Source organism: Catharus ustulatus, chromosome 17 (genome assembly GCF_009819885.2).
Source record: "Catharus ustulatus isolate bCatUst1 chromosome 17, bCatUst1.pri.v2, whole genome shotgun sequence".
NCBI classification, from domain to species: Eukaryota; Metazoa; Chordata; class Aves; order Passeriformes; family Turdidae; genus Catharus; species Catharus ustulatus.
Window position 1 is genome coordinate 8,701,373 of NC_046237.1, and position 20,724 is coordinate 8,722,096.

Sequence of the window (20,724 nt, forward strand, 5' to 3'; positions counted from 1 at the left end):
CAGCAAACAGACAGTCCCAAGGAATGTAGCAGAATGGTGTTCAGCAAAACACAAAGCAACACCTTCCTTAAATACATGTGAACGTGAAAATAGTGGGTGTTCAGCAAAGCACAAAGCAACACCTTCCTTAAATACATGTGAACATGAAAATAGTATCTCTGATCTATAAATCTTCCAAGTGGTTTAAAGAAAGTTGGTTGGCTGCCAGCAAGAGATGCTGAACCATACCTGGTGCACAGCACTGAATCCTGCAGAATTTGTCAGGCCATTGGCTCCCTGGTAAATCCCTGTTGTGCCTGAGGGAAAGAGCATCACAGTCATAAGATACACCAGCAATCAAAGTCACAGGGTATGTTAATTCCAGTAATTTCAACCTGCTCACAGCAAAAAAGTATGGCACAAATCTGAGGCTGTAAAAACTGAGGTGTGACTGGGGTTTACTGGCTGAAAGACATTCATTACATAACTGAAACATTGATTATTGGGCTGGGAAACACAGCTGGAACACAAGGATTCAGTCCAGATTTAAAATTCAGTTACTTCCTTTTACAATAAGCAATGGAATAGTATTTTTTATCTTCTCCTGTAGGAAAACCCCTCAGATCACATGTACATCCTTCCACAGGAGCTGTTTCATGCATGGGTGTCCTGCCATCAGTACCCAGGAGTTTTCAGAAGAAAAATTTGTTCTCTGATGTTGATATTTCCAATGTGAAAACAATATTGCTGAGATTTCTGGGACAGCAATCTCTTTGTCCTGGGGTATTAGGAGAGAAGGGATGGACATGGTTCTGCCCCCAGTGAAGCAGCTATGTTCAGCCAGGCTCCCTCAGCTGGAGGAAGCACCACCACAAAGATTCTGTTTGGAGAAGTCAAAGTTCAGATTGGATCTACAGGAATGGTTTGTCCTTGCCTCCCACCAGGCCAGTGAGCCACAGGCTCTCCTGCCCTCTCAAGTTCTAGCCTTGATTTAACCCCACTCCATGCTGGTTTTGATTTCACTATTTTTCATTTCACATGGTATATCAAAGAGATACAATTCTGGTGCTACCTGGCTGCACTGGGCTCATCTTGGCTTCATTCTGTCACCTCCATGTACCACCAGCTGAGCCCTCATCAGAACCTTTGGCCTCTTTTTCCATCTGGTTCTCACCATGTGGATGGCTTTGAGCAGTGCTGTTTAACCATGTGCCACTCTGCACGTCTCCATGTGGCAGCCATCCTCCCAAGGCCCACTTGCTTGTTTTTATTTTAGGACACCAGATTAGCAGGGGAATGGACAGCTGAACAAACTCCACTCTGCCAAGTGCAGCTACAAAGCACATGCACTGAGGAATAAATCTCAAGCCAAAAAGAAACAAGAGAGAGGACTCTGCCCTCCAGAACTAATTTGTTGCCACATGTGATCTTTAAAAAGAAAATAGCAGAGAGGAAGAAAACAGAATGCAGGTGACTGGCAGGTACCTGGAGGCCTGGGTGACCCCAAGGCCCAGAATTTGCTGGCTGGGAGCTGAGCCAGGTGGGCTTGGGTGATGCCTCCTCCTGGCACTCCTGCCTTGATCCCTGTCCAAACCCTCCTGCTTCCAACAGCCCATGTGGGGACACTGCCCAGAGCATCCCCAAGACAGCAACACATCCAGCTCTTGGCATTTCCCCACTTCCCACCCGTGCCAGGCTCCTGCAGGTTTTCCAGAAGTCCCAGGCATGCAGCAGAATGAATATATTCCTGTGCTAACAGCATTTCTCACCACTGTGAAGGAGAGCAATAGAGCCCCAGTGCTTACAGGCAAAAACAACTTTCACAGAAGACAAAACAGCTCTTGTACACCAGAGCTTGAAACAATACAGGGGGGAATTTTTGATTTTCCTAAACTGTCATTTAGAAACAATCCATCATCCTTTATTAAAGCTGTCAAGAGGGGGATGAGTTACCTCGAGGGACTCACGCTTTATGTGTAAATTGTGATGAGAACATGTTTATTGCTGTGCTACCTGCACATGATGCTGCAGCCTCCTGCCTTCCAAACACTCACAGAGAGGGAGCAAAAGGAGGGGTGTGCACAGCTGGATTAAACTTACTCAGAAGTTTGTGGCAGCTGTGAAGAGGGAGTGTCTGTGCACACACAGGTAGGTGAGCAGGGAGAGAGGGCAGGAATGAGGGGATGAGAGGATGGGAATGACTCCACAGCTTCCCACAGTGCTCTGTGACTGGCCCCAGTGGGGTGGATTGTTTACAAAACTGGGGTTTTGTAAAACACATTTTTGCCTCTTTGGCTGAGCTACCCAAGTTCAGGTGTCCCTACAGGTTACTGAAGGCTGGCTCCCTCTGCCCAGGGGATTTTCAAAAGGAAAGACAGATTTTTTACCTACATATTTAAATGCTTGTGAAAGTGCTGAAGATTGCTATTCCCTATAAACTGAAGCTCAACCTGGCAACTCAGGTTTTTCTCTTCTTCTGGCTCCTGTCACTGTGTCCGGACCAAGGAGTGCTACCATCTCAGCACTGTTTGTCTCAGCTGAGATCAAACACAACCCTCTTCCTTGCCCTCCAGCAGTGCATTCAGAGATTTGAGCCCCCTCCCTGCAGTACACCTTGAGAGCTGCTAAGCTCAGTATGTCTTGGCAGCTCAGTTACAGCAGAATAACTACAGATAAGGACACTGGGAAAAACCAAAGTCAGTGAACACTTGGAATTTCTTCCCAGCTGAACAAGGATGAAAAAAAAAAAAAAAGCAATTATCTGCATGGAAAAGGAAATTCTTAAAGATTCAGGTTCATCAATATTTGTCTCAGGAACTATTATAGCTCAGACCCCGTTCCACTTGACAGGCCAGACTGGAGAGACCATGTTTTCAATGATGCACCCTCAGTTCAAATGGCAGGAAAACAAACAAGTGCCACAGGCAATGGAGACAAAGATAAACCCTCTCGCTCCATAAACAGAGAATGAGGTCTGCTGGTCACAATTTCTGTGAGCAGCCTTGTAGAGTTCAGCAGTTCAGAACACATACCAGAACCAGCCCCAAATGTTTGCTCTTCCTCCTTAAGTTGTTGGTAAGAAATAAACACTTCCATGACAAAATTAATTCTGCCAGGTGCAATTTCAGTTTTGCATCAGTAAATTTTACACTCGAGAAACTGGAAAATCATCAGCAGATATTGCAATTTAGCCCTATTTCCCATGTAACCATTTTTCCCCTCAAATGCTTTCCCAGGTAATAGCACTTTTGTAATGTGCAGAGAAAGACTGGAATGAAGTTTGGAAGTGGTGCTGTGTGGAATGGGGCTCTCCCAGGAAGCCCCTTGGTAAGCAGTGTCCATGAATGCCTGGCCCCCTCCCATTTCTGCCTATTTCTACAGAACTTTTGCTCTCACATATATTGCCTTTTTTCCAAGGATCTCTGAAGACAACACACTCTCAAACTGAGGCTGGTTTTACATTTGCAATACTGTAGAGGTGGAAGCAAGAGATTTGTTTCCATCTATCTTGGTAGCTCAATGCCAAATAATTGCATTCAAACTCCCTGCAAATCAGAAACAAGCCTAGGATCTCCCCCTTTGGATCTTCTCCATATGGAATACAGCTCACATCTGTGTTCAATCAAGCCAGTTGCTAAATGTCACAATGCCCTCATTCACAGGTAGCTTAAAGAACATTTAGCTCATAATAAAACAATCTGAACTCTGAAGTAGAACAGCTCTTCAGATGTGTGGTACTGTAAGTGTTCCTGTAAAGTATTTCCATCACAAACACACTCTCATGCAAAGACCCTGCATGAAAGGTGTCCACATGCCAGGCAGAGCCAGTGCCATGATTTTTCCTTGATAAGTGGATGTGGCCCTTCTCTGTGTGAGTGTGCAAGGGCAGCATGTACAGAAAAACTCTTTGTGAGCTGATGAATGTTCTATTCCTGTTCCCAAACAGATGGATTTCATTTGCTATTTTCCCTCCATTCACTTTTTAATTCGAGCATTCCAGAAAAGCCTATGCCATGGTCAATGATAATTTCAATGGTGCGTGATCTGGCCACTGTTCCTGCAAAAACTTTCATAGCAGCTTCTCACCCTCTACATCTGTCTTTCAGTCACTGCAGTATCAGGCTGCATTTCTTCCCCTCCTTTCCAGGTATGAGCAAGTAAAGAAAAGAAAGGAATATTCATGGTTATTTTTAGTGTATTCAGAACTAAGCTTAGTTTTTTTTTTTCAGTTTGTGAAGGCACAGTATGATACAGGAATGCTGGTGTCTTAGGGAGTGGTGATTATGAAGACAGGATGGGCCTGTGGTGTAGCTCAGATCAAAAGCTTTGAAAATCAGGTTTGTGTGCTTGTCTTTCACAGGTCTGAGGGGCCCTGACAACAGGGAGGTGTTCCCCAAGCCTCCTGTACTGCTCAAAAGAGAAGAAGCTGCTGTATTTAGAAGAACAGATGGTTTGCACTTTGAACATTCAATGAAACACCCAGCAGTCAGAGGAGGAGAGGGCCAGGTTCAGCACAGGTGGACAGTGTTTATCACAGCCAGCAGCCACTGTGAGTCCAGGAACACTTTAAAGATGCAACACTAAGGGTGGCTAGCATGGACATTTCTGAGCAGGCTTGTGTCACGATTTCAAAAAACAGAATGATGAAGCTTAGACCAAAGCATTTCCTCCGACTTGTAGATGAAACACACAATGGTTCCACAGAAAGCTCTCTCAAAGGATTATCTGACCATTTAGGACTAATAAAATAGATGCCTGCAGGGGTCAGCTGGATTGCATGGTGTTTTACAAGGCTGCACACAATGGCCTGAGCACTGTGACATCACCAGGCTGCTTTCCTGCAGGAAGCCCTGCTGGCTGTGAGTGATGCTCAGTGCACCTCCCTGCACAGTGTGCACTGCTCTCTGTGTGCTCCACATCTGCCTCCAGGCTCCCACGGCCATCCAGAGCTTCTCTGCAGTGCTTTAGCTCTCTGACAAGCTAATGTTTCCTGCAGTAAATACTGCCTTCTCCAAGCTGCTACATTTTTAGTGAGAGGTTAAGCACTCATCAAAATTACCTCCCACCAGCTATACTCTAGTGCCTTGTAAGGTTCCAAATCCTACAACATCTGCCTGCATTTACTGGGCAAGAAGGCTCATAAAACCTTGCATGGTTGTCAGCTGTGGAGGCATTTCAAGACCATCTGACCTGTTAAAGGAGAAGAAAAACTCAACCCATATGTACTTTGCAGCAGATTGCTCAACTGTTTGCCATTAGGTGTAATGAACCCTTCCCCAAAAAGTCTTGTATTTCTGTCTGGAAGGGCTCAGACAGTGCAGGGAAGAGCACACTGCATTAACCTAGATGAAAAGCATTATTCTACAATGTCACACCACTTGACATCAGCAGTGTCTGGTAAAGGACATTGCTCCCAAAAGCATATGAACACCTCCTGCAGACGATACTCTGAGATACAAAACCCATTCAAAGTAAATCCATTTGTCTCCCACCACAATCCCATGCAGTCCTGTCAGCCTGACCAGGTGTTACAGGGCATTCTGGTGATACAAAGCACATTTCATGGTTCAGTTTCTCTGAGTCACAGCTCTTCCCCTGCTCCAGGGACTACTCAACCCACAGAGCCTCAAAGAGCTCTAATAAGTGATGACCAGAGCAGCTTTAAGAGCCTGGCTTAACCATCCTTTTGAGCTTGGTCATCTGTGTAGCTCAGTCCAGATCAACAGTGGTGTTGAAAGTGCTGGGATGGTTTAAAGTCACTCTCAGGATTTGAACCATGGGAAAGCAGTTAGATTTTACTGTGCTTTGAGAAAGTGTTTTTAACCACTTCTGACAATGCTACAGCTATAGAAGCAAATCACACTGGACTGTCTTAAAAAACAAATCACAAGGAAATGTTTTGGCCCAAAAAGTGAACATCCTTATAGCAAGGATGTAGACAGTTTCTATGCACTACCTTGTTGAAATAAACAACCAGCAAAGCTGACTTTATTTGTGTGACTCTATGGACACCAAAAAATAAAGATTCCTCCAGCTGCAGTTTCATCCTGGATACAATCCTTCACTGATGGATAAGAAGACATGATAAAGGAAAGCTGGATTTGCCACCTCCTAATGAGTGGCAGTTCCCAAGTCAGCATTCAAATCTGAGTAGCCTTGTCACATCTACTGTCATTCCATCGGGGATGAAAACTTGCCCTGTCACACAGCTGTTATTTAGCAATTCTCTTCCTCTTGAGCAAAGTAAATCTCCAAACACTAGTGAAAAAGAGGGAGCTGGTCAGTACATCTCCACTCTCTGACCCATTTCTTAGGACCCCTGTAAGTCTCAACTCAGTACTCTAGATCCAGGCATTCATCCTGAGGCTTTTCCAGCCTCCAGGCACTGCTGCAGGGGCTCCAGAAGAGCCACAACACAGAAAAATATAAGAAACTTGACAACAGTAGAGTGATTTTTGTCCTGGTAACAACTTGTCAGCATCAATTAATCTGCCAGTTACAGGCTAAGTCAAATTTTTATCCTCCTCTTTTTATCTGTGATAACTCAGTGGGCTCCTCTTCAGCCAGTGCAGGTTTCTCCTAGTTCTAGAGGTCACTGCACTGCAGTGCAGAAGTGTCAGTGTTTAAACCCTGCCAATGTAAACAGATGGGGCATCCAAATTACACAGAAAAAGGGCCATGCAAGAGTGCTATCCACTGCCAGCAGAGCAGTTCAGAAACTCCTGAGCTGCACAGCCTGTGCTGACTGAAGCAGGGTCAGGCTGAACTTGTCCACAAACAACATCCCAGTCTCTCTGACTGAATTCTGTCTTTTCTTCCACAGCATTACCTCAGACAGTGCTTGGAGATGAGGTACACCAAAAGCAGAACCAGTCCTGCAGAGCATCATGAATCTGATGTTTCCTAACTTTCAAATGATTGACTATGCAGGTATGATGTTTCTCAACACAGAGTTTTATATGTAATTTTACACTAGCTCTTCTATTGCCTTCTAGACATTTTCAAAATCATTAGGTATACTGAATCAATTATTCAGTGAAGCTTCGATAACATTTTAGCATATTCTTTGCCAAGTGCACTGTAAGCTGAATACTCAAGGCCAAGTTCATGATTTCCCAAGCTGCCACCATCCTATGGTTTTGGATTTTTTTATATCCTACAGAAGCAATGAAAATAAAATCCACAAAGAGAAGTCTCTGTGACATCCAAACATCTCTGTGACTGTTTCCTGTGCTGATTTTGCTCATTAACCCACGCTTTGAGATTTCTATCTGACCTCCACCAATGCTCCCAAGGCAGTCAAGCAGCATGTCAGGGAAATGTCAATTCTTTCTTCTCTCCTTCTCCCACACAAACTTCTCTTTCTCACCACACAAACTTTTCTCTGTATTTTCCTTATCCAGTCTCTACCTTCCTGCTTCTCTCTGATTCATGATCTCCCCAGTGCCACCTCCACAAGCCTGATGACAAAGTCCCACAAATCTCTCAAGGAGACACAAGACACCTCCAAAATAAATGCTCTGCCTGAAGATTCCTGTTTTGATTGTACCAGTGAATATTAAATGGCAAGAGCTGGACAGAGCAGAGCTCTCCCTTGGGTAGCAGTAGCACAGATCCTTGCAGCCCACAGTGCATCACTGTCAACACCTTTGCCTCTCCTAAAAGTCAGCTCGTTTTAAAACAAAGTAAATGGAGCACAGTCAGCCCCTGGTGTTTAAAAATCTCTGAAAGGGAGGCTGTGCTGTTATTCTGAGGAGCCTTGTATTTACACTGCAAAAAGTGAGGTCTGACCCCTCCTGAAGAGAGGCTGAACCCACCAAGGAGGGGAGCTCAACTTCACTGCCACGGTTTTAGGCTGCAATTAATCCAAACCAGCTGTGGAGCAAAGCTTTTGAGAGAGACTGCTCCTTTTCTACTGAGGTTTTAATTTTATCTATCTAAGGCATCTGAGTGACAGAACATGCTCTCATTTTCCTTTAGTTTTGGGACTTCACATGGATTTGCTATCTGGACGCCAAAGTGTGATCCACATTTCTCAGGTGTAGATTGACATTTCATCACTATTTTCATCACCAAGTACTTCAAGAATCAAGTTCAAAACTAAACATGGACTTCCTTTGTAAAATTCATGCAGGCAGAGGTAACTGTTCACGCCAAATTGGTATTTATGACCTTGTATTAAATTTTTAACACACAAATTGGCAAACAATTGCAAGAAATTCTGGCATCTCTTGGGAAAAAATTTGTCTAGATTATCCAGATATCAACAAGGGTCAAAATGTTTTCAGCATAAGAAAACATTTTCATTGATTAATTATTCAGATTTTACTTGTTCTCAGGCCAGGAGAACAATTCATAACCAATTCATTCCACAAACATAAGCAATATATATAATTAATCCATTTTAAATCAGTGTTGCACAAAAGAAATGTTAATTTCTATTCATTCACTACTTCACAGCTCATCAGAAGGGCTCTACAAAGAAAACAAATGTTCAGCAGTAGCAAAGAATTTCACTGCTTAGGTCTTGGGTCCCAAATTTATGTCTGTCCCAAGCTCAACACTGCTCTGCAATTCCTTGGCAAAGGAAAGTTATCCCAGTTACATAACTGATTTTTCCTTTGTAATGTAAAAAGTATTTTGTGGGTAGATAGATTTGGATATTAAAAAACCCCAAAAAAGCAGTCAAATCTTTTCCTGCCCAACAACAGCATCCACAATGGTCTTTGGCCACAGTTTTAACTGTTGTGCAACTTCATAGTTTCATACCAGCTGTCATTTCAGCAATTACAGCTGAAGAGCAAGGCATTGTCTAGGAATTAATGACAAGCTGAGAAGAGATGGGCTAATGTGCAATCAAGGGGCAGCACATGCTCTGCAGCCACAGGAAACGCTCTGTAAGCTGGCTGTTACTGCACTCTCTGCAGAGCTGATGGGTTTCTGGGTTAGCTAATGTGCTGGCACAATTTTCTCTTTGTATTTTACATAGCTCACTAAATGTTAAGTTTCTTATATTCCAAAGATTTCTCCTCCACCCCCAGCAACAAGCAGTTTCCTCAGCTGCCAGTGAAGACAGTAAGGTTTTGGGGGCAGAACTGAGAGAGAATCTTTGTGTCTCATGTTCAATTTCTATCATTGAATAATAATTTTACCAGAACTCTGAGCAATTCACTGAACTGCTAAATTGTCAGAAAATGTAAACTTTGAAAAATGTGTGCTAAAAAGTGAAATACATTTCTAATACCAAGCCCGGGGTGTTTGGTGATTTGGTGCTGTAACTGAACACTTACATGAGGATTGATTAAGAAATTAAATGGACCTTGAAGAAACATTTCTTTCCCAGCATGACAAATTTACCACTTTAAAGGCAAAAATCAATGCAAGCTGTTACCTCCTCTCCAGATTCATGACTCTAAAAGTGAGTGCCATCCCCAGACTGGCCACATGCACATTTCAGATCTCTTCATTATGAAACAAATAATTTTCTAAAAGCAATAGTGACATGGAACACCCCTCTACACAGCACTGGTTAAAAAGAAAAAAGGAAAAAAGTCACTCCTTCTGAGCAAATATGTGAATTCAGATTTCAGTCTGAATGTTACTTGAAGCCTGATGATATCCATTGTTATTTGGCAATTAAAATCTTTGTTTAAATCCACAGTACCTTTACAACATGGTTTTGTGCCATTTTTATGAGCTATGGAACTTGCTAATCTCACCTTCCATACTTGTATATATGTATGTGACACATAGCATTAGCTAACTCTTCCACAATCAATTTTGTTTCATGCTAGGGAAGCATGAAAATAGATTTCCCATTCTGGCTAGCAGTAAAATAGCTCTTTTTCTTTACCACTTACTGACCAAAAGGCTGCACATCTTGATTTTTGCTCTTTAGTGGATCCTGTTCTCACTCAAAAACCAGGATACAACTGACAGCTGGAGTTCAGAGGAAAAGCTGAATGCTGCCCCTTTACACCTGCATCACCTGTGTTTGTTCTGCAAACAAACAGACCTGAAGGAGAGCAGAATCTGGCTTCAGAAATACCATTTACTGCTCACAGTTATCCGAGCCTGCCAGGGCTGCTGCCAAACAAACCAGCACCAACCACACTGCACTTACTGAAGGACAGCATTTGTCCTAGAGCCCTGGCAGACAAAAATTTGTCACCCAGGAGGTCATCTGCTCCTTGGTGAGTGTGGAACACCTACAGTGGGCACTTGTTTGCTGCTGTAACTGGAATCTGAGGGGACAGTGAGGAGGAATCAGGAGGGCTCGACAATCCCCCACCACCCTCAGCCACAGGTGAGATCATTGTGCTGCTCTGGGAGCTGCTCCTCAGTGGAGGCAAACAATACAAACTTATTTCACTTATGTACCTGAGCTTACATTACCTGCAGAGAACAGTTTAAAAAAGAAATGTTTTCTTTGCACTTTATAACAGAAAAGTGAGCAGCAGTTGGAGATGCCTTTTCTTGCTGAGCCCCTGACCATCACCCTCCTCATGATGCCAAAAACATTTTGTCCTTGAACTGGGAGTTAGAAGCTTGACTCTGAAAGCCCCCTTGAACTTTTAAATAAAAATAAAACTACAAAAGTTTTCTTTTTGAGCTGGTTTAGCCCATCCCCAGCCAGGTCCAGGTGCTGGGCTGGTGGCACAGGCAGTGATGACAGCCCCAGTGCTGTGTCGTGGGAAAGCCCTGAGCACATTCCTGGGAGCACTCAGCACAGGAAGGCTCCTGCTCCTCTCTCCAACCTCTCACCAGCACTCTGCAAGGTAAATAAACCACACACTCAGGGAGTTCACACTGCCCCTCTCACAAGGAGGAGAAGGGTGGAAATATTCGTTTACAGGAGGACACATTTATTCCTGCTCCCTGTGCCTTGGAGTGAGCACCTGCCACTTGCAGAAACTGTTTTCCCCTATTTTCTTATGAATTAAAGGCTTACTGAGCTGGCTGAAACAATCTTCCTGGAAGAAATATCTGAAAAGGGATTTTACCCAACAGCACAGCGTGGCCCTAGGCAGGCTGATGCTCATACACTCAGCTCTCCTCAGCCTGTTTTGGCACAGTCCATGGCTGTGTCACTGTTGTTTGCCAGTGTAACATTTTCAGGTGCTGATGCACAAAATTTACTTGTCTAAACCTCTAGACCAAACAATGGGAGCACCTTAAAAATCTCAGTCCAAGGAAAGTCAAGAGTCTGCCTTCTCAAAAGAGCACATGTCCTGCTTCCATATGTGAAACCTCTAGGAGTCCAGGTGACAAAAACCCCCAAACCCACAGGATTCCTTTTGATTTTTCTTTTTTTTTTTTTTTTTTGGTGCCAGATCCAGCACAAGTGTCTTCAGCATGAGAGGTATTCAAGCCCCAAAAACCACTTTAGTGTAAGAGATAACATCCTCTGACAAAACCAGCAGCTCAAGTCTCAGCCAAGGGTCAACTCTTAGTCTTCAGCTTTCTTAGATAGTATCTGGAATAAAATGGGTTTTACCTTATTTTCCCTGTTTTGCCTTGTTTTCATAACTGTTTAGGATTTTAGAAGCTCTCAGACTTAAAAGTGGATGTGTATGTGCACCTTTCACTTTCAGGATTGAGACGAATTAAGAGAATTAAAAGACATTTTTGCAATGGGAACAGCTAAATAGCTAAATATAATGTCACAAAAGGGCCTTTTGCATAAAACCCTCAACAATATCAAAAAGCAAAGTGATTGACTTGATCTCTCTTCCCTTCCACAGCTTCTACAGGAGTTTGGGAAAGCCATGCAATTCCCCTTTAATTTTCCAACCCTTGGAAAATCTCAGAGGGAAGGACAAAGCCAATGCAGAGCTATATCCTCGTGTACATTCATCTCCCCTAGTAGCAAAGTATCAGGTTGTTAAAAAATAATAGCAGGGAGAATATGCAGCAGTTTAAGCACAGAGCAGTTTGTCCAGGCCAGCATAAGGCACAAAGAAGCACAATACTGACAGGACTGTCTGCATGAAGTGTAAAACCACCTTTGTTTTGCTTCCATCAGAATGCAGGAATTCACACCAACACAACAATCCCAGGTATGCAGTCACAGAACTAATCAAGAAAAAGAAAACACACTTTGTGCAGAAAGACAAAGCTTATATTGATCATAGGACATCACACTGTTAAACCCAGTCCCTCAGCCAGAAATCAATGCCTTGATGAGCCAAACAGATGGAGCAGAGACTCCCCCACTTCCCTGCTGCCTGCCCCTCCCAGCCTGGCAGGAGAATTGGGCAGGATGGGGCTGAGGGTGCCCCAGGTCCCCTGACCCCACTCACCGTGCATCTGGTACGAGTAGGGCGCCTGTCCCGCCGGGCTGCTGAAGCTGGAGCCATAGCTCAGAAAGCCACTCTGGCCTGGGGAGTGGCTCAGGCTGTCCTCTGTCTTAATGCCTTCAGGTGCACAGGGGAACCAAGAGCAAAACATGAGTGCTTGTCATATGAGGATGTAAAAAAAAAAAGAAAAGCAAGTGTAGGAATAAACAAATTTTCAGCTGGATTTTAACCCAATAAACTCTCTTTTTTTATACTTTCTTTTACACACACATACATATGTAAAATATAAATAAAATATGAACTAACTATAACTATGTAACTATAACTATAACTGTAACTGTGTGTGCATGTTTAATTCTTTGCATTACCCAAACAGGTCACCCAACAGCCAAACAAACTCATCACAAATTCATTTCAGTCAGCTACGTCCTGTATCCACACCCAAACGCACTTTTGCTAAGATGGGTAAACAACCATGAATAATACTGTTTTCAAAAACTATTTCTGAACATATAGTTTTGTTACAGAATTGAAGAAACTCACTGAGACATAAACTTTCTCAAGAGTTATCAGGTGCAAGCAATGATTAACAATGGAACCTTCAGCAAAATAACCTCGAGATTTCTGCTCTCAAAAGAGTTATTTTTCACTTGCATTGTATTTTCAGCTTTGGTATCAAAACATTTATTGGCAAGTCCTACAGGAGGGTTATCATCTACTCAACTGGATATAACATACAGTTCAGGAACAATAGGTAAGCCCTGAAGCCACAAAAATCTTTTCATTTCTAAAACCAGGCTATTAAACTGACAATTTACAGGGGGAGCAGCAATAGCTGAATTAAACATTGCAAGATGAAACCCTTGCTGGTAATGAAAGGAGTTGATATTTTATTCTGAGATGCTGCTGAGATTGTACAGCTGTATTATTAAAATAAACAGCTCAAAGGTGCAACATATTATGAACCCTTTGGGCGTGATCCTTCCCTCCTCTGCATCCTATTTGCAAAACAAAAGATGGCCATTGGACACTCCCTGGGTGCTGGGATTAAACACAGACCCTGCTGTTGTTTGGGTCTTGCATTTAAACATTTTCCACCCTGTTGCTATCGTTTAGCACTTGTAGGCAAACTTGTAGACAAGCTGAATTCAGGTGCCTTTCCCCAAACATGCTCCTTTCTAGCTTATCTAGAAGCAGCAAGTCTGTGCTTGCTCAGGTGTGGAGTAAGTTCTCCTAGATAACATTTTCTCTAATAAAAATCACTTATTACAGCTTTAGGTGAGAAGAACTGCCATGCAGTTTGAGCACAAGCTTGTAACAAGATGACTGTGAAAGGCAGGAAGTTTATTTGGACAGTGAGGGGACAAGTGCCACTTCCCCAGCAGTGATGGAGCGGCTTCATCACTGCTGGGGAAGAGAAGAGAGTGCAGAGAAGCCTCTCTCTCTCCCCAACACCCTGTGCTTTTCTATTCCATCAGCACTCCACAGCCCAGCACTTAACCTACCCACCCCAGCTACAATTCATCTTCAGCCAATGAGCCTCTCTGGAAGCCTAAAAATTGTTGTCAGACAGCAAAGTAACTTAGCACCAAATTAATTTCCACATAATGTTTTGTTTTGTCTAGAAACTGGCCGAGTTTTATTTTTTGTGCCTAAAAACAATACTGCTTCATTGTTCTTGGTTGTCAGCCAGGTGGAGTTTTTCATACTGTGCTGAGTATCTGAGAGAGGGTGCAGGGGCTGGGGGAGGGAAACCACTGCTCAAGGATGCTAAGAGGTCACCCACAGGATTTATAAGCAGCATATGGGCCTGACACATGTATGCCCTAAAGCCTCTAGGCAGTAGCAAATGGCCCTACTTTCACCTGCTCTAACAGGACAACTGTTCAGAGTTTTCCTTGGAAGCCAGCCAGCTGATGCAAACACACAAATAGCTCCAGGAAAGGGTCTCAAAACATTCCTCTCATCATCCTGGTAGAGCTTTGGCTCTGCCAAGGCCACTTCCCCAGCCTTCCAGAGTGCTGCACTAAACTTCCCTTCAGTGAAAGCTTTGCATAAAAACCTCTTGTTGGGAAGAGATACTGTATTTGCCAATTAAACAAAGGTGTTTGAGAGCACAAGAGAAAACAGGAATGGAAACAGAACTATTTTAATGGTGCAAGACTCAGCCCTCGTGGGAGCAGCCAGAAGAAGCCCAAAGCTTTCTGTTAAAGAGCTGTAGCTAAACAAGAGCAACATCTCTTTGGTCTTTAGGAGAGGAAAGAACTTTCATCCTCAAGAGGTTGTTATGACCATGCAGAGCTTGAGGACACCTAAGGCTTGGTTTACCAGGCATTCCTCTGTCAGGAGAGCTGGTTTAAGCAGTTCCCTGAGAATCCCCCAGCTGCTCCTGCCCAGCACTGTCCCCCCACAGCTGCTGGCAAGGCTGTGCAGAAAAGCAGGGAGCAAAGCTGACAGGGGTTAGAAATATTGACTGCACATACAGCCAGTAACTGTCCATTTAAACACAAACTGCCTTCCAAAACCAAGGTACTCGGTAACATCTCACCCATGCCTTATTCTGCCCTGCATTTTGGTTCTTCTGTAACAATACACACCAACAGTTTCACAAAGTATCTTGTGTTCTTAAAACTTCAGGAAGCATCAAGGCTGCCAAAGAGTAGTTTTCATAAATATCATATTTATTGTACTTTGTACTGACAGAGAACCATGGGAACACTCATAGCTACTACTCCTAAGTGGCACATCCTACTGAACCTGAATTTCTCACAGTCTACTTCTGACTGCCTCCAAACTTACCTAGCCTGCAAAAACATAACTCATGATATGAAAGGTTAAAGGTTGATAGAGTTCAAAGCAAACTAAACATTTTTAAAGTCAAATTTTCCTCTAAGCCTAAGAAGACAATGTTGCTGAGACAGAGATGATGCCAGTCTCAGGCTGAAAGATTCCCAATCTCTCTTGGCAGCAGGAGGAGGGCAGTGTCCTGGCAGGAGCAGGACTGGGGAGCACTCACTGTAGGAGGGGATTCCATAGGGCTGCCCTGGGGGAGGATAGGCAGTGTAGGCAGCAGCCTGCTGGATGCCCGTGCTGTACTGAGCCTGCCCGTACGCTGCCATGCTGAGGAAGGACGGCACCGGCACCACGTGGGGAAAATGCCTGCTCAGAACGACAAAACAGAGGGGTTTAAGGCAAGCATCGCTGTACAGGGTCTTCTAGAGCAAAGCAGAACAGACATCTTGCTAAAATAACATTCATATAAAATAACATTGATATTTTGGGAACTTGGAAGTGACTGGACCGAAGCAGAAGTTTGTTTTATGGACTATCAGATTAAACCACCTAAATTCATGGCAACTTCGACAGTGCAAAATCTGTGCAAGTTAATAAAATAAAATAAAATCAACACTGATTTTTCACGTTTCATTTTGAGTGTGCCAGTCAAGTGATGGGAGTGTGTGATGAGAAACCTCTGTGGTCACTCATAAACACAACAATATTCAACTGATAAGTCTGGATACGCAGGGGTACAAGAACACAGCTCACAGTACCTCAAACCTTATTTCACTCCATATCCAAGAAGATTAAGAACCAGCTACTTCACTGTGCAGAGACGTGTGGGGGAACAGGTGGATGGGCTTAGGGCAGATGTTCTCTGAGGTGACAGAAGTCTGCACAAAATGGCTGCTCAGCAAAACACAGATTTGAAATTACAGCACTTGGCACAGGCACTCACTTTGTGGTGTACAGATGGAGAGGACACTGCAGTGCTGCTTTGCTGCTGCCTGGAAAACAAAATTAAAGAACCTTAGATTTTCATCGTGTTCTGTTCTATGATCCAACTGTTTTTACCACTGCAGGTTTGAGAAAAATATACAGGAATCAAAAGACTTTTTATTTTTTTGTTAATATTCCCAAACTGAGGTAAGGAAGAAAGATATTCTCTCCTTAACAACACACATAGATTTAGTTTTTAATTGAGGGTGATACCAGTTGATTGAACTACCAGTTTCTTCTTCTCATGGGACTGGTATCCGTCATGAAGCTGGGCTTTGAAGCCATGACTCATATGCTAAAGGCCATAAAAGCCAATACTATGATTGCTAAAGTGATTTAAGCTCACAGCACATTTTGATCTTTTGCTAGTTTTGGTACTCTCCTAGACCATGACTCACTTTCTTTAATGTCCATTAAACTATATCAAATAATAGCAAATATTAAAAATACAACATCATAAATCTTAATCTGAATTTTTAAACGATAACACAGCTTACTGAACTACCTGCAATCAAAAAACTAGATCAGTAGAAAAGCTATCATACAAGTCATATGTGCAAGATGCCTTTAATGGACCAAACAGTTGTGTGCTGTGACACTACCAAAGAAAAATGTGCCACCAGCTTTATCCAGAGATACATTTACATTTACCTAATTAAAAACTAAAAAAAAACCCCCAAAACAAACAAACAAAGCTAAATTAAAACCTGCAAGTTGCCTGCAAGTTGTACTGAGAACATCAAACCAAAATAGCACCATGTACATTTTCAGGTTGCCTCCACAGTGCCATCCAAACTTTGCTCTCAGTTTTGGCTGGAGCCGTCATTAATTCAGCACTAGAAATGCCAAAACACTCTCACAATCATCAATAATGACAAGGCACAACTGATTCAGCCTCTGTGTCTCCTGGCTGCTTCAACCAGACCCACTGTACACAGCTTCTCCACCCACCTTCAGTGACCAAAACAGCAGCACTTCCTTTGTTCAGACATTGGTCAGCTGGCAAATTAAACATTTAAACTGTTTTTCATTTAATGAAATATGCAAGTACATATAAAGTCTAAATACATGCAAATAGTCCTATGGGTTTGGGTAACTTGTGCTGTAAACATGAATTGTGGACAAGAATGACAGATCCAGCAGGCTCACATCTGAAATGTTTGTTCATCCTGATTTAGATCTCTCTTGAAATTGTTCTTTCACCCACAACCCTTTTTCACAACATTTTACATGGTTTGATCATTTTACACTGTAACACGGATTACACCAAACTATTTTTAAAAACATTGCCATTTTATCTGGTAACTTTTTAGACTAAATTTCAATTAAAAAATGCATCATCATGAGGTCTTACTGAAAATATTAATGACTAGGTATAATTCATTTTTTAGAATGTTAATTTATGTAATTAATGGTGAAACCTACACAGGACTAAACACTAACAGGATCACCTAATCACTGACACAAACAAAACCAGAAAGACTCTTTCTTCAAAGCCCTGCAACCCTCCAACACCTTAGAAAAGTAAAACCCACCTGCCACCCCACCTTGCTCCTGTACCTATAAAATGCAGCACAGTAAAACCTATTTTCCCAGCAACAGGCAGAGAGGTTTAGTTTAAAATACTGACACAGGACAGTGTTATACAAATACACATCTTATTGACAAAGGATAATGTTATACACACATATCTATTCACTTACACATCCACAGAAAAAAAAGACTGAGTTTAAATGCAAAACTGGGCTTACCTGAGTCACCTTCAAACTCGCTATGAAAAATTTGCTTTGACTTACCTGAAAGACAACAGTTTAGAACATTAGATTTTCAGACTGTGAAAATAAGAACTACACCATTTCTGTCTGTCCCTCATTACCAAACATTGAAGAAACAGATTTTAAAATTCATTTAATTCTTAACAGCTTTTACATCAAAAACCCAGCAGAACAGTTTGAGCACAAGCCTCATTTCTTTTCTCTGTGAAAAACATCAGAGCTTCAATTTTTTTCTTTTGGTACAGAGTAAATAAGTTTGCCAAGAATGCCAAGTAGGAATTTACTGTGTGTGAATATGCAATATGCTACTGTCACCAACAAGAAAAGGCAAAGCTGATCCTACAGGCAAAATGTGCACTTGAAAATTACACTGATATAACTGCACGTCTCATGACAAGCACTCATGAAAAGAACAGCTACACGGACATCTAAATGAGTAAGTACTATGATTAGACTTGCTAAATTTAATGCTTTATGTGTAATACAGAGCATAAATTTGTGTGCATTTATTACATTTAGAGCTCTGTCAATCTGAGAATTTTCAAAAACACAAGTATTTTCCTGCTCTTCAAATTAACCAGCAGTATTTTCAAGGGAAAGATCACAATCTTGCTAGCACAGGGGATCATTCTGTAGAAAAAACACCAAAATATTTCTGTAAGAAACAAATCAACGTGAGCTGTCACTGGCAACCCGGGGTCCACCACACAGCTCCTGGGTTGGCTCTTATTTATATCACACAACAAAAAAACAGTTCCTGCACCAAGATGTTTACAAAATGATGTCCCCAAAAATCATTTCTAGCTCTAATCTTTTCTGCAAACAGGAACATTTAAAAGGATGTTTCCTTTAGGCTGTTATTCCTTCTACTGCTCTTGTAAACAGGCAGTCACGACGGGCGTGATTTAACCACGCAATTCCTAATGCCTGAGCAAACATGCAAACAAAACATCTCCTGGGCTTCTAAGAGCCCATGAATGAAGGGTTAAACATACTACTAAAACATAATAGCCAGTGCCTTTTCCTAACTCCCCTCTAACAGGAAGGCTGACAGATCCTGACCGCAGCAAACAATAGCTGGGATTGTACTAGCAAGAACTAGTTCAGCTGCATCACTTGCCAATAATTTTTTTAGCAGATTTAACATTCTTCTGTTTCCTTAGCTTGAGCAGTATGATGGGGTAGAGGGGGAGAAGGAGGAGAGCAGATAAATTTCCATCAGAGCCTCAACCACTGAAGGAATTCGTCCCTGGTACCTGCCAAATGTGAAGCTCCAGAGCAGAGGCCAGCAGGGCTCAGCATTTGGGGATGGCAGCAGTGGTCCCAGAGCGATGCAAACTGGGGCACAGAGCTGCTTTGGCAAGAGGTTTTCAGGCTGCTCAGTACATTTCTGGCCCTGGGAACCCCCACAGCCCCCACCTTCAGCAGCAGCACAGCCCCCAAAGCCCAGGGCTCACGTGCTCACCACCACTGGGGCTCCAGCAAAAACTGCCAGGTCTACACAAAACGTGGCTCACACCTGCAATTCTTCCAGGGGAGCAGAACTCTACACATGCATGTGTGTAAATGCAGGCACCAACTATGCACAGATATATATTTACATAGGAAATATTTCTATTCCATTTGCATTCAAGCCATAGTGGAACTAAAGGAATCAAGCAAAACTGGCAAGTCTACCAAAAAAAAAAAAAAATCAAAAACCTCAGTTGCTCACTAGACTGTAGAACTAATTGCCAGAAGCAGAGGCCTTGCAGTGGCCAGCTCCCTTTGGTCACACTGATTCATACATGTTATGTTAAAGCAGCAAACATCAAGAAGAGCAGCCTACCTTCTATGTCATCTGGAGCCGTGGCATAAATGTGAGAAAGGTTAAGCTTCAGTCTGTCAGGGCACTCTCTATTTACAGTCAGACTGGGTGATATCACTAGATCTAGCATTTCCTTATACCTGAAGGAAAACAAAGGAAAAATACAATTTATTCATTAATTATGCATGCTTACTAATGATTCAATTTTTTTTCCCTAAGAGTATAAATATTAAAGCTGATTACCTAAACCCAGGCTTCATATAAATTCCACATAATAACATTCACTAAAGTTTTCATCAAAGGGAAATGCTGAATTAAAATGCAGTACTTGCTTCCTTGGAGATTACACCCATCTGATTAATGATTTCCCTTTCTTCTTGGATTTTGCCATACAAAAACTAAATTCCTGATCTCTCATATAGCATCAAAGCAAGAATGCACACACCAGTGTCCAGTGAGGCTGCAGAACAGACTGTGGCAGGCTGAAAATGAGGCTGAGGACAGTTAAGATCATTATCAAGTCTTACAAGGTAATAAGGTTAGTGCTGGTAACAGGATCAGTTTTCCAGGGGACACCAAAACCAGGCACCCAACTACAATGTCCTGGCCATTAGGTGGCAGTGACACAAGGACAGTCCCTTTCACATGAGCAGCCTTATCTAATGCAACCAAAAATCTCAAATTAATGGTATCTAGGATTTACATTTCTGAAGAAAAACATAATTCTTCACATGTGCACATGACCTACACCACCATGAAAGCTTACAACCTCTGCATTACAAAAACAGTCCAGAAAAGTCATTATTTCAGACCTTATGTATAAAATCAATAGGTCTATTTGTGTATGCACCATCACTTTCAATTCATGTGCCTACCTGCAGCTGGAGACCTTTTCAGCTGCTTGCTTCCCTTGGAAGTGCTGGATGGTTTGGATGGGTACAAAATATGTCATTAAGTGCACAGATTCACACACCTATGTTTGCAGGTTTTGGTGAAGTACAGGGTGAGTACAGCAAGGTCTGTTACATTTGGTACCTGCACAACTCTTTTATGCAAGGCAGGTTTCCTTGGAACCTTCACTCCCATC

At 42.5% G+C, this 20,724-nt stretch overlaps 1 protein-coding gene across 5 annotated transcripts in view; it reads right to left on the bottom strand.

Annotated features, from left to right (window-relative positions):
* Nucleotides 1–20,724, bottom strand: part of EYA2 (EYA transcriptional coactivator and phosphatase 2) — an 86,605-nt gene that overhangs the window by 29,144 nt on the left and 36,737 nt on the right. For 2 of the 5 annotated variants that reach the window (XM_033075051.2, XM_033075049.2), the window contains exons 2-8: nt 19,659–19,777; nt 17,807–17,851; nt 17,007–17,054; nt 16,015–16,063; nt 15,295–15,437; nt 12,282–12,395; nt 229–296 (exon numbers count right to left, since the gene is read on the bottom strand). In XM_033075051.2, the coding sequence (XP_032930942.1) occupies nt 229–296; nt 12,282–12,395; nt 15,295–15,437; nt 16,015–16,063; nt 17,007–17,054; nt 17,807–17,851; nt 19,659–19,767 (576 nt within the window). In that variant the 5' untranslated portion in view covers nt 19,768–19,777. The other 3 variants (XM_033075050.2, XM_033075052.2, XM_033075053.2) reach the window with 3 other exon arrangements.